Source organism: Elgaria multicarinata, chromosome 4 (genome assembly GCF_023053635.1).
Source record: "Elgaria multicarinata webbii isolate HBS135686 ecotype San Diego chromosome 4, rElgMul1.1.pri, whole genome shotgun sequence".
Lineage (NCBI taxonomy): Eukaryota > Metazoa > Chordata > Lepidosauria > Squamata > Anguidae > Elgaria > Elgaria multicarinata.
Window position 1 is genome coordinate 60,437,261 of NC_086174.1, and position 13,872 is coordinate 60,451,132.

At 40.2% G+C, this 13,872-nt stretch overlaps 1 protein-coding gene across 1 annotated transcript in view; it reads right to left on the reverse strand.

Annotated features, from left to right (window-relative positions):
• DISC1 (DISC1 scaffold protein) overlaps positions 1-13,872 on the reverse strand; it is a 187,661-nt gene that overhangs the window by 26,090 nt on the left and 147,699 nt on the right. The window contains 1 exon segment of the mRNA XM_063124382.1: positions 10,979-11,246. Within this exon segment, the coding sequence (XP_062980452.1) occupies positions 10,979-11,246 (268 nt within the window).

The following is a 13,872-nucleotide window of genomic DNA, read 5'->3' on the forward strand; positions in this document are numbered from 1 at the left end:
TGTCTATACCATTTCTTATTAGGTAAGGATGCCTTGCCACCCATCCTTTGTGACATCAACCAATCAATAATTGAAAGACGCAGGACTTGTGAAAAGCCAATCAAAGAAGCCCACTTTCATAACAGGATAACACATCTCTAGGTAAATTAGAGCTGGGCAAGGCATGGATGATATTCTAGAAAACTAATTCTATTTGTAAATAAACTGATTAAATTGGAATCCCAGAAGTGGAGACAGAGAGACATTACACAAACCCTTATTCCAGTTATGACTGTCTGGCTTCCAGACAGCAGTCCTTGGAATTTGGGCTATATAAGATAGCAGAGCCATGTCAAATGACTGCAGGACAAATAGACTATATACAGTCTATTTGGATGGGTTCCCAATGGTAGTCTGGGAATTTCTTGAGAGAAAACATCCCTGCATTTTTAGGGATGCTTCATGGCTGAAAGCTAAAACTGAATTGAGGATGTGGCAAAGCAGTGGAAATGTGACATAAGCCTTTCACTAACTCAAGTGTTAGTCCCTTTGATTATTTTCACAATGCCAAGAAGTACTGTTGCTCATGTAATCAGGACAAGTAGGAGTCCTGGAATATTAGACCAGCCTTTGCCAACCCAGTGCCTTCTAGAGGTGTTGGGTAACGACTCCACTATCCCCAGCCAGAATAGCCTATGACTGGGGTAGGTGGGATGATGGGGCTTGGAGCCCTCCAGGGTGGGGAAAGCTGGTTTAGAAAAAATGTGGGAAACCTGTGGCCTTCCAGATGTTGAACTACAATACCCATCATCCCTGACTAGGCTGGCTGGGTCTGATAGGACCTAGAAACTTATGGCGGGCCTCAGGTTCTCCACCCCTGCTTTAGACCTTCAGCAAATGAGTATAAAACTCCCCCATATTTAATTAAGGAACAATAGAAACTTCTGTATTTCAGGTAGCTTAAAGTGCTTAGACTGCAGTTAAGTTTTAAAGGGTGCGATCCTATGCATGTGTAAACAGAAAAAAGTCCTACAACTCCCAGCATCCCCAAGCTGGCATGTTTGGCTGTGGCATGGTGGGAGTTGTACGACAGTTTCTGTCTAAACATGATAGGATTGTCCTTAATACTTTTTTCTTCCAATAATAATAAAAATAATAACAACAATAACTCAACAGACTCTCTGTGTAGTGAGAACAAGCAATGATCTGGGCTTTCTCCGCTGTGGCATCCCGGTTGTGGAACGAGCTCCCCAGAGAGGTCCGCCTGGCACCTACACTGTACTGCTTTCGTCGCCAGCTGAAGACCTTTTTATTCTCTCAGTATTTTAACACTTAATTTTAACTTAAATTTAAATTTTACTGTTTTAACTCTGTATTTTAATCTTATATCAATTTTGCTCTGTGGTTTTATCCTGGTTGCGCTTTTTATACTGTATTTCGTAATTGTGTTTTTAACCTGTTGGGTGTTTTACTGTGGTTTTAATTTTTGTGAACCGCCCAGAGAGCTTCGGCTATTGGGCGGTATAAAAATCTAATAAATAAATAAATAAATAAATAAATAAATAAATGATGATAACGTTCTCAGTATGACTGTGATGTAACTTAAGAGAGTATTTTGGCTTTTTAGTGGCTCTCAGACCACTGTAAACAAGCCAAGTGCCTTCTTACCAATCCCTTTACAGTACAGGATTATGGGTATTAAAATTGTATTTAGAAACTGACCTTCTCTTGTGTTGAATGTGGACATTTAAAAAATAAATGTGGAGCCTCAACACAACTATTTGATGTTCTATAAATATGAAATTTAATTAAAGTAAAAATAAAAGGACATGGATTTCTTAAATGCTTTGCAGTTTATACTCTGTGTATCATATCCTTGGACTAAGGGCTATTTTAATCCATAGGAATGTGTTGTAGTCTGCTCATAAAAGCATTACAGCTAGCTAATAGCTACTAAGAACTGCATGATATGATACAGTTTTCTTTGCAGAGAGGAATGAAAGTCATGTCAAAGCCTTTAGAGATTCCAGGCCTATTTGAGCCCATGTCTTTTTCCAGAGGATGAAAATTAATTTTCCACCATGAGATGCATTCTGCCCCACACAGCCAGTTGAGCTGCCCTTGCTGATTTTTCTTTATTCTGGAGCATGTGACTTCACTTGCTTCCTTAGTAATGGCAAATGAAAAAAATGGCAATCTCCCATCAAATAAGGAACTCCTATCAAACAGGTTGAAGTTTAAAATCCCCACTAATAAAGCCTATAGACCGGCCACATTTTTGGCACTGGATAGCCAAATTGCTGTTGTGTAAATTGCACAAATTATAATGAATATGTTGTAATTAAGGAGTAGTTTTCAAAATAAGCTTGGACACAAAAATTTAGAATAAAGAGTGTGCAAGACTATGTCCCAGTTCTAGACCAAGCAGAAGCCCACTAGGTTCAGGGTCAGGACTGGGATGCTATTGGCAGCAGTGCTTCTAGTGAGCAATTTGCTCTGACAAAGTCTGAGGCCAAACTGAAGCCTTATATGCTGTGGTCCCCGATTCCACGCTTTCCCTCAGATTGGAAGCCTTAAAAGGATAGGCCTCTGGCTCGTAGCCTAGCACTCCTCCATCTCTCGAAGAGCTCATGCCTGATACGTTGTTGGCATTGGCGCATTGGCTCCTTGGAATGTGGGTTGTAGCCGAGGGTGCTGGTCCAGTACTGGGGCTAGGCTTGGGGGACTCTGGAGGTTCAGGCTCAGGAGGCTCTGCCGGCTTGAGTTCAGGGGTCTCTGGAGGCTCTGCAGTGATGCTTGGACCTGGAGTTTCCTCTGTGGGCACCACTGGATCATCAACATCAGAATCCATGTCACTGCTGGACTCCTGGGTCATGACACTCCCTCTCCCCATGCTATAGCAAGCTGGCTTTGTGGTTGAGTGTTCAGTAAGCTGTGCATCCAACCCAAAGCCTTTGCTATAAATATGGAGCTGGCATTGAAGCCTCCTTCCCCACTGAGCAATGAGAAGAGGAGATGCATACCCACTGGGACACATTTCCCCAAGTCCAATTTCCTCCAATTTACCCCATCAGACTCAAGGGAAGCAATGCCATTCCTCCCTCCTCAACTTGGCTTCAGTAGTGCAGTGGTGCATTCACTAGATAAGGAGCCCTAACTTCTCTTTCCACTTAGAAAAATGGGAATTTTTAAATTTCTGAACTAACTAATCAACCATCTTTATCAAACCAGCAAACAGCATACTTGAATTTTAAAAATAATTTCCTAAAAAGATGACTACAAGGTACCTTATTTCCTGGTTTTAAAATATATATATTCAGAAGTATCATATTTCTCTTTTGGCTGCCTCCCCATTTTTGTTCTCTTCCTCAAGCTATCAACACAGTTTTGGTCAGAAGGTCAAGTGGGCAATATTATGTCCCCAGTATAAAATAATTTCTCGGGCCTAGTATTTCCACCCATAGTGGTTCTATGGAATCACTTATTCTTCTTAATTTTTTTAGTTTTTGTGGGTGTTGGGGTTAGATTCTATAATCTCATAGACATATACAGCAACACTATTTCCACTATCTCCTTCATTGTCCTTTCTATACATTTTAAACCCAGGGATAACTGTATCCCATGGATTTTCTCTGTTCTACGGCAAGTTTAATGGAAAATCTCCTTCATTGTCCTTTCTATACATTTTATAACCAGGGATAACTGTATCCCATGGATTTTTTCTGTTCTACTGCAAGTTTAATGGAAAATCTCCTTCATTGTCCTTTCTATACATTTTATAACCAGGGATAACTGTATCCCATGGATTTTCTCTGTTCTACTGCAAGTTTAATGGAAAATCTCCTTCATTGTCCTTTCTATACATTTTATAACCAGGGATAACTGCATCCCATGGATTTTCTCTGTTCTACTGCAAGTTTAATGGAAAATCTCCTTCATTGTCCTTTCTATACATTTTATAACCAGGGATAACTGTATCCCATGGATTTTCTCTGTTCTACTGCAAGTTTAATGGAAAGTCCCTTTAGTAAATATTTATGATTAAAATGTTTGTTTATTTATTTATTTATTTATTTATTGCATTTTTATACCGCCCAATAGCCGAAGCTCTCTGGGCAGTTCACAAAATAACAACAGGATATAACTTTAAGTTTACGATTCATTTTCTAATAATCTTTTTCACAACCCCTTTATGACTATCAAAATGGCCACCCTCCTTTTCATTTCTCAGAGATTCCTTGGAGTATAGGGTGACGGTAGTGAGGAAGAGTCAAAACATTTCTCACTAGACAGTAAAATATTTAGACAAAACATGAATATTTAATGCCCATGGAAATCATGTTGTGCAGATTCTTGGAAACATACACTTATAGCCTCATTAATGAAAAAGTCAAGCAGAATACCAAGGACTTTTACAACAGGGCTAGTTAATTGTACATAATATATTTAGGATAAGAATTCATAGAGCCACAGAAAACTTAGCATGTGCTAGATGTCATTTATATGAGACATTTTATACTCAGAAACACCTCAGTGCAAACAATAATCCTGCATTGGTTATGGAGAGTTTCCTCATCTATACATTGTGGCCTTCCCTTTGAAACCATACACAATTTGGGAAAGGATGGGGGTCTGTGATGCAAATTTGTAATCATAGAATCATAGAATAGCAGAGTTGGAAGGGGCCTACAAGGCCATCGAATCCAGCCCCCTGCTCAATGCAGGAATCCACCCTAAAGCATCCCTGACAGATGGTTGTCCAGCTGCCTCTTGAAGGCCTCTAGTGTAGGAGAGCCCACAAGCTCCCTAGGTAACTGATTCCATTGTCGTACTGCTCTAACAGTCAGGAAGTTTTTCCTGATGTCCAGCTGGAATCTGGCTTCTTTTAACTTGAGCCCGTTATTCCGTGTCCTGCACTCTGGGAGGATTGAGAAGAAATCCTGGCCCTCCTCTGTGTGACAACCTTTCAAGTATTTGAAGAGTGCTATCATGTCTCCCCTCAATCTTCTCTTCTCCAGGCTAAACATGCCCACTTCTTTCAGTCTCTCTTCATAGAGCTTTGTTTCCAGACCCCTGATCATCGTGGTTGCCCTCCTCTGCACACGCTCCAGCTTGTCTGCGTCCTTCTTGAATTGTGGAGCCCAGAACTGGACGCAATACTCTAGATGAGGCTTAACCAGGGCCGAATAGAGAGGAACCAGTACCTCATGTGAACCAGGTACGTGAACCAGTACCTCACATAAAACATTATGATTTATATATGTGGCAACTCTTCATAATAAACAGGATATGTGCATGTTTTTGTACGTATGCCCACCTTTTGAATTTGAGGAGATTTAGGTCGACCCCTCAAGAACAATGGTATAGAAACATTACAGGAAGCAAGAATTGTGTGGGAAGTGCTTAATTGGGTCTGGCTGGTGAAAGGAAAAAACAAACAAATTAGATACACAGGCATAGCTGGGATAATAAATTGGCCACAACTTTGTTGACTCACTAAAATAGGGCATGGAACATGTCATCAGCCCACCCACCTGCTGACCAATTCCCCTTCCTGGCCCACATGCCAGTAGCACTGGTGGCAGATAGCAGGGCCAGCGGCACACCACTGCATGGACCGCTGTGCCACGGCCTTGAGATCCCTTACGGGAATTCTTCCCATGAGGAACTAGGGAGCCTGTGACAAAATGGTTTTTTATGTTATTGTTTATAGATATATTTGAAGGTTTGGCCAATTCTTTTCTTTTTCAGGCAATGGTAAGTAAGTGGGAGGGGGGAGTCAGAATGGTGAGATGTGTGAATGATGTCAACTGATTGGTTGGTTGATTTGAAATAGAGAGGCGGAGAGAATAAGGAGGGAGTTGAGAGACAGTTAGAGTTAGAGAGTTAGGAGTTGGGGAGTGGGAGTTAGTGAGGACTGGAGTGAGAGAGGGTTCATAGAATCATAGAATATTAGAGTTGGAAGGGGTGTATAAGGCCATCGAGTCCAACCCCCTGCTCAATGCAGGAATCCACCTTAAAGCAGCCCTGACAGATGGCTGTCCAGCTGCCTCTTGATGGCCTCTAGTGCAGGAGAGCCCACAACCATCCTAGGTAATTGGTTCCATTGTCGTACTGCTCTAACAGTCAGGAAGTTTTTCCTCATGTCCAGATGGAATCTGGCTTCCTGTAACTTGAGCCCATTATTTCGTGTCCTGCACTATGGGATGATCGAGAAGAGAACCTGGCCCTCCTCTGTGTGACAACCTTTCAAGTATTTGAAGAGTGCTATCATGTCTCCCCTCAATCTTCTCTTCTCAAGGCTAAACATGCCCAGTTAGTAGAGGTTTGCAGCAGGTTAGTAGAGGCTTGCAGCAGGATAGGATTAGGAAAGTGGGGTTACAGGTTTTGGAGGTGGTTAGTTTTCCCAGGGAGGTGGAGGAGGTAGATTTAATTGTATAACATAAAAACTTAAAGTATCTTTTAAAAATTTTTACTTTATGAATAAAGAATATTCTTATTTTGTTATATTTACCATGCCTACTCAGTCTTATGCATTACTTCAGTTTAATGATAAACACTCACACACAAATAATAATTTAAAAGTTTATAGTTCCCTCATTCTTTTAGCGTATAAAGCAGAGGGTGGTGGCAGCAAAGGAAAGGTTTTGGTAGACATCACTGAGGCTGGTGACACCACAGAGCCCAATTCTGCTCCCCCTCACCCATGGATCCAGCCCAATTCCTATCATGCTATAAGAGATTGGAGGTGTCTCTAACCAACCACACAACCACTCCTCACCAGCCTTTCTCCCTTCACTGCCGGTCTGCACACCTCCACAAATCACAGCTCCCCATTAAGAGGGGAACTTGGCTTTTGCGATCATAATCAAAGCAAGAAATTCATAATAGAAGCAACAATTCTATGGACAAATGAATGATGTATAAATCTACGGTTATACAAGATATTTTGATCATCCAGATATTAAACAATGAGGAAATGGCATATAAGGAGGGCGGGAAATAGCGCGTATCCTAGTAATGATTTTTACCATAAATGTAGGATCAACTTGTTCCACCAATCAAATTATTCTCAAAAATGTGAAAATATTCAGTCATTAGTACATAATCTAGATTTGGAAAATAATTTTACTACATTACTACTAGTAGCTTATTTGATACTAGAGGGTTTTTTTTTAAGCTCAGCAGTTAATTTTGTACAGGAACGATGAAATACAGGCATGTCACAGTTGACACCACTACCAATAGGCAGAGACACTGATGGGTGGCTTGAGGGGTTTTGCAGTTTCTCTTCATGCAAGCTGCATTATGTATAGTGGAGTTACGCTTTAAGTAAGCTAGAGGGAAATGGAATAATAATATGGGAGATACTCAGCACTCAGTACAAGCAGAACTAAACGGATTATGCTCTGTTCAAGTAAATATATTGATAAGAGACAAATGTTACATGATATATTTCTGCATTCCCATAGAAAGTTACTGTACTTTGTAAAGTGCACAGCACCCATACTAGAAAGCTTGGGTTTTCTGAGAAGGTATAATATAAATTCAAGGTGGGATATAAATTTAATAAATCTAATCTAAATCTAAAATTCTGTAACCTAAAAGAAACAACAACAACATAGGTGGCTGTCGGTAAAATATAACACCAGCTTCATTATCAATAGAAGGATATTTCAAATTACAATATCTATATATCCATAGCTACATCTATCTACAGTATGTATTGGAATTTGAAATATTCCTCTTTTCCTATAAGTCTTAATCTTTTCTGAATAAGGAAAACTAACATTCAGTCAAACATGAATAGAAATCTAATTTCATGTGAAGTCCTCTTAAAATTGACTACCCTGAAACTAGGCTACGGGTTACAACTGGCTGGATCTGGGATTTTGTTCTGCTTGAAGAAGGATCCCTGAACGGAGTTCTGCTCAGTGCTATCCCACTGGCAGAAATGGGAGGGGGTGATTTTTGCTGATTCCCCCTCCCAGTTTCTCCCAGTGCTCCCTCCCCATTATTCCAGAGGGTTGTTAAACTCCACTCCCTCTGCATCACTTCCGACTTTGTAATTAGCAGCTATTCGTGATTTAAACTAAATAAAAATACCAATGATCTCCCATGTCATATTTATTTTGGTCAGTAGCATCAGGCCATAAATATATAATTTTGTATTGTTTGACCATTGTAAGTTATAATACCATGTGCTCCTTGTACAGCAATGAATTCATAACCATGGATAGTGCCTTAGGCTTGCTCAATAATAATGATCATTAAAATGTTTCACACAGAAATTTCATTATAATATAATATGAAGCTGTTGATTTTGTTTGGGTGTCACGGTATGCCAGAGGTTGGTTATTCTTTTTTTTTTAATTCTGGCTTACTGTAAATGAGCATGTATGCTGATGTGTACTGCACAACCACTCTCACTTGGCTCCTCTTACCAGCAGGGACAGCTAAACAAGCCAAGGACTCTCCATCCATGGTATATATTTAGCATGGTGCCCGAAATGGGACTCTCGATCCACAGCATGTTTAGCATGGCATGGCTGAGTTGGGCAAGCTTGAGGTTCTCTGCTGTTCCACAAGCCACCATTTTGTGCAAAATTGTAAGCTATTTGCAGTAATCACCATTTTTCACAAATGGAGGCCATAATTTATGCAAAAGTACAGGTGTAAATGGTCCAATACAAAAAATGGCAATTTCCATAAATAGCTTAGATGAGATTTTGCACAAAATGGTGGCTCACGGAACAGTAGGATGCTGCAAGCTCTCAATGGGTGCCCATAGACCATTAGGTGGCTTGTCCCACACATCCACCAGAGTTGGGCAAGTGGCAGGGGTATGGTGAGCAGTACACGAGGTGGCATGGGGGAGTTCATCCATCCCTAGCTCCCTCAGAAGCCTTCTTTGGTAGGAGAAAGCAGGCTCCAATGGGGAGCTACTGCTGGTGGTGAGCACTGCCAGTTCTGTGTGCATTCACAGCTCCTACCACCAGCCGCAGCAATGTAGCTCTTTTGGGGGCAGCCCCCAAATGACCAGAAACATACATTTTTGAAGGCAAGGCTTGCCCCTTCCAGAAACCTGCATTTCTGGTAATTTGGGGGTTTGCCCCTGGAAGTGCTACATCATTGCCACTGGCAATAGGGACTCAACTTACATAGGATGTTTAGACATGCATTTTCTAATGTTTAGGCCTCAAACAGAGCTGGGGTGCCCCATGGCAGAGCTCCTGAGTTAAAGTCAGCAGCCCTGGCTCAAATGAAGCCCTAGCCATGCAGCAGCACAAACAAGGAGGCACAAACAGCTTCTGACCATTATACTTCTCTGCTGAATTACTAGCTATACGATTTACTAGCTATACAATTTCATATTTTCAAACAAACACTGCGAATAATGCTGAATCTGATGTAGGGTCATGTAGGAAGGGCATAATCTACATTATTTCCTGTCCAGACTGATCCTGGAGCTGTTATTAGGCCTAAGCATCCTTACAATTATCTGAAAATATGTTCCATGTCAAGATGTGAAGCAGTGTTATTACTAGCACCATCTTTGCAGGTTTGTGAGGAGTGGCAGGCAGAAACAAAACCCAAGGCTAGCCACAATAGATGAAAACGTCTTCTGTGTGATGAACAACTTGTGCACCCAAACAGTTTGTTTGCTGAAAGGTTGAAGTTGGCATTTGCAATTTAATTCTGAACTAAATTTATTAAGCAGGTCAGAAACTGTCAGTATTTTTGTGGCATGCTTTCTGGTAAATCTCCGTCAGTTGTTAATGCACAATTAAGCACCATTATACTATCCAGAGTTCATTTGTATTAACCCAGTGTAAAAATGAATTAAGCATCCATTTAATTTTTGTGAATAAGATACCATGGTATAAAAAGTAATGGAGACCAGTGTTGGTAAAATAAGCTTATAAGAAAAGTCAAGAAGTTTTATCCTTGCTGTGCTGCAAAGTAATTAATACTGAAGCAAGACGAAGATTTCACTGACAAATCTGGTTCATTAAACCTCACAATCCCTTCATGATATCTGGTGCACATCTTAACCTCTATTTCATGGTGATCCTCCCTCCACCCTGCCAGGTTGGCCGAGAGCTGACAACTTCCCCTCTTTGTAATTGAACTGTAAAGATGCAGTGTGCCACAAGGCCATCTATGCCAAACTCATTTTCCAGAAGCACAACTGCTTTTTCCAGAAGCTTCCCACACTTTTGACTCATGCAATAGAAATCATAATAAAATGTGATCTACTGCCCGTCCAACCAGTTTTCTCCTGCTGCTATATTTTAAGGGTTTTCCCCTTATTAGTTTTTCACTGCTTAAGTAATCATCTCATTCTTAAGAAAACAGATGTGTACTGATCCTTAGCAACTCCATTTCAAAGAGATAGTATGAATGCATCCAGCCCACAGACAGGCCGGATGCCATGGAACATTTATCTTACACATTACTGCTGAGTTTGCCCCATTCCTTTCTCCAAGACTTACCATGGAGCAGCAGTGAGGAGTGACACGGGGCGGGGGGGGCTCTGTGCCTTGAGCTTTCATTTGGCTCAGCCTAAACTTACCAACAGGAACTTAGCAGTGGATCGATTCTTCAAAACTGTAGTTTGATGCCAGAGATACTCAGCACGTTGCCTCTTTCCTTGCCCGTTTGCAAAACCAATTTGGAGAAGGGAGGTTAATGGAGAATGACATGGAAGCGTTTGGAATGGCCCCAAACTTTTCCCAAGAATTCTCTGATTCAGAGAATTGTATCTCTAACCCCTTGAGACTTTTCTTTTCTTTTTTTAGAGTAATAAATGTTAAAAATGAAATTAATATATAGGAATTGGGCTTTACCACCTGATTCCAAGGGTAAATTTCATTCTTTAGTAAGGGCTGCTAACATCTAAGCTCAGACGCAACCCTCCCTGCCAAAGCTGAAAACAATGACATCAGGAGAAAACAAACTGAGAAGTAAAGCAAAGCAAAAGCAAAAGCCTTGGTACCTCTTTCAGTTCCCAGTGTGTACTTTGGTGTTTGTTTTGGATGACAGGTCACTGGAGAGCACTCCACTTGGAGTCTTTAATTGGAGCATGCTTTGATTGTTCCAGCTTGGTGTTCACAGAGGCATCAGCAGTATCTTCCACTTCATCTGTTTGGCTCTCTTCTCCCTCAGAAACACAACCACCTTTTTTCAGCTGAAACCCTCGGATCAACAGCTGACAGGCCTCTAAGTCAACTTCCCACACTCTTTCAAGAAGCTGGCTCCCACAGCTGAAATAAAAGCCAAAAAAGAAAGAAAATAAGGACTCTGTTCAGAGAAGAGTTCATAACTTATGTAATACTTTGGGCCTCTCTTGTTTTGGCTTGTTTTTACCAGTTAAAGAAGATAGTTCTCATAAAGAATATAGCAGATCTACCCACACCCCCAATAGTTATTGCAATCCGAATTATACTGAAATGGCTTATTACCAGTTGGATATCAGTGGAGACATCCAACTGGTAATGTCTCCATTAGAGACAGTAGGATGTCTTTATTAGGATGTTGTTGTCTGTTGCTTATTAGGTTATAGAGGGCTTGGCTTATCATCCAAATTCTACAGCTATTTCAAGAATTCTATGCCTCATTCATTCATATTAGGCAATTAGTTGCAGAGTAGTCTAAAATGGCCCAATGTAATTTCATCCTGCGCACAAAGAGCTCCACACAACCACGCTTCCACTTCCACTTCCGTGTAGGATATTACATGCAAAGCATGGGGCAAGCCCTGGTTGTATGGTGTTCCATATGTATATTGGATCTCCTCTTTGCATATTGCACCTGTTGTTTCAGATATAAACCCATAGTTCTCTGCACAGTTATATCTGGTGTCCCATGGTTTTTAGGCTGCATGGAGCAAACTGATCACACCGGTTGATGGAAGCTAATCCACCCAAACTGATGTGTGAGTTGCATCAATGTTAGTCCTACTTAGAGGAGATCCATTGAAATGAATGGGATCTAAGTTAGACTAACATTCTATATAACCCTGTGTGTGAGAGACGTGTACTTAGGGCTAATATGGATATGGACTATATATTTAAAAGAAAACCTAAGACAAAGCAATGGAACCTGTCTATTCTGACATGAATGTTCAAGTTCCTTCCACTATATGATTTACTATTCATAGGAAAATTTGCCTCAACGCATATGTTTTTCATCCATGTTTGTTATAGTTTAAATATTTTCTCCCCAAAAATGAAATTATATTTGAATGAAAAGTGGTGCATCACTTTTTATTGTACTTCATAGCTGGTTTTGATTAGATCTAAATTCTACAACACACATTCATCTTAAAAATGGTTTATTTGTCAGAACTTTTAATTGGATTCTTTTATAAGCGTGTAATAAGCTTTGTGATATCAATGTATATGAAGGGTGACATACATAAATGGTTGTACAAAAGTATGCAGTAGGGGGGGAAATAGATTAACCCAGCATATTCTTTAGTATAATGAGATTAACTTTTGGAGTCAAAGGACGTGCACAATACTATTGTTATAAATGTATTTCATAACTGTGTTACAATTAAATATTGATTTTCAAAGGACAGTTCTAAACTGCTAGACACATCAGTTGATAAAACATTGTGAAAGTAGTAAATAGAATGCAGTTCCTTGGCTATGTGTTATAGATTTATAGTTAATATAGTCTGACAGTGTCTATGGGATTTTTTTTCTATTGAAAATTTAATCTTTATTATTCAGTAAAGGCCAAAGATGACACTGAAATGACAGTAACTGGAATGTAAAACAAGCATAAGATTTATGTGAGCAGATTTCAACATTCATATGTTAATGTTACAGTAGCAATTCATATTTTGAATACCAGAGATCTTTCCTACTGGAAATTTTAATGACCTTGTATGGACGTGGTTTTTTATTTTATTTTATTTTATTTTTAAAACAGCTTTTGTTTCCCTCTTGTATAATTGGTTTCCAACATTGCCTAACCTCAATTTCTAATGTCACTAACATAAAGCAAGTAGAAAAGTGTCAAGCACTATGACATGCTTAAGGCGCAATCTTATGCACATTCAGACAGGAAAAAAAGTCTAAACATGCATCGGAATGTGCCCTTATAGTACTTTCTGCTATAAAAGTCAATAGGAACCATTGACTAGAAGCTCCATCACATCTAGGTCAAACGCGCAGCTCCCGTCGCTTCTCTGTCACTGCTCCGATGTCGCTTCCTGAAAACAGGAAGTAATTAGTCCCATTCAATCCGGTGGGAGAGAGCAACAACCGGACTTTCTTGGGGGGGGGGGGGTTGTGGCACAACAAACAGAATAAGGTGACCATATGAAAAGGAGGACAGGGCTCCTGTGTCTTTAACAGTTGCAAAGAAAAGGGAATTTCAGCAGCTGTCATTTGTATATATGGAGAACCTGGTGAAATTCCCTCTTCATCACAACAGTTAAAGCTGCAGGAGCTATACTAGAGTGACCAGATTTAAAAGAGGGCAGGGCACCTGCAGCTTTAACTGTTGTGATGAAGAGGGAATTTCACCAGGTTCTCCATATATACAAATAACACCTGCTGAAATTCCCTTTTCAATACAACTGTTAAAGATACAGGAGCTCTGTCCTCCTTTTCATATGTTCACCCTACAGAAGGGGTGCGAGAGGCAGATGATGTCATGTGAGTAATCCATGAGTGCCCAGTAACAAGCGTGCAGTAAAATGCTCATCGGATGGAGCTTTTTAAGATGAGAAAGTAAGACTGCAATCCTACACACATTTACCTGGGCGTAAGTCCCACTGAACTCAATGCAACTTCTAAGTAGACATATATAGGGTGCTACAGTGGACTACAATGATCTACAATCAGAAACACACTAGAAAAGTGGCTTTTATATTCA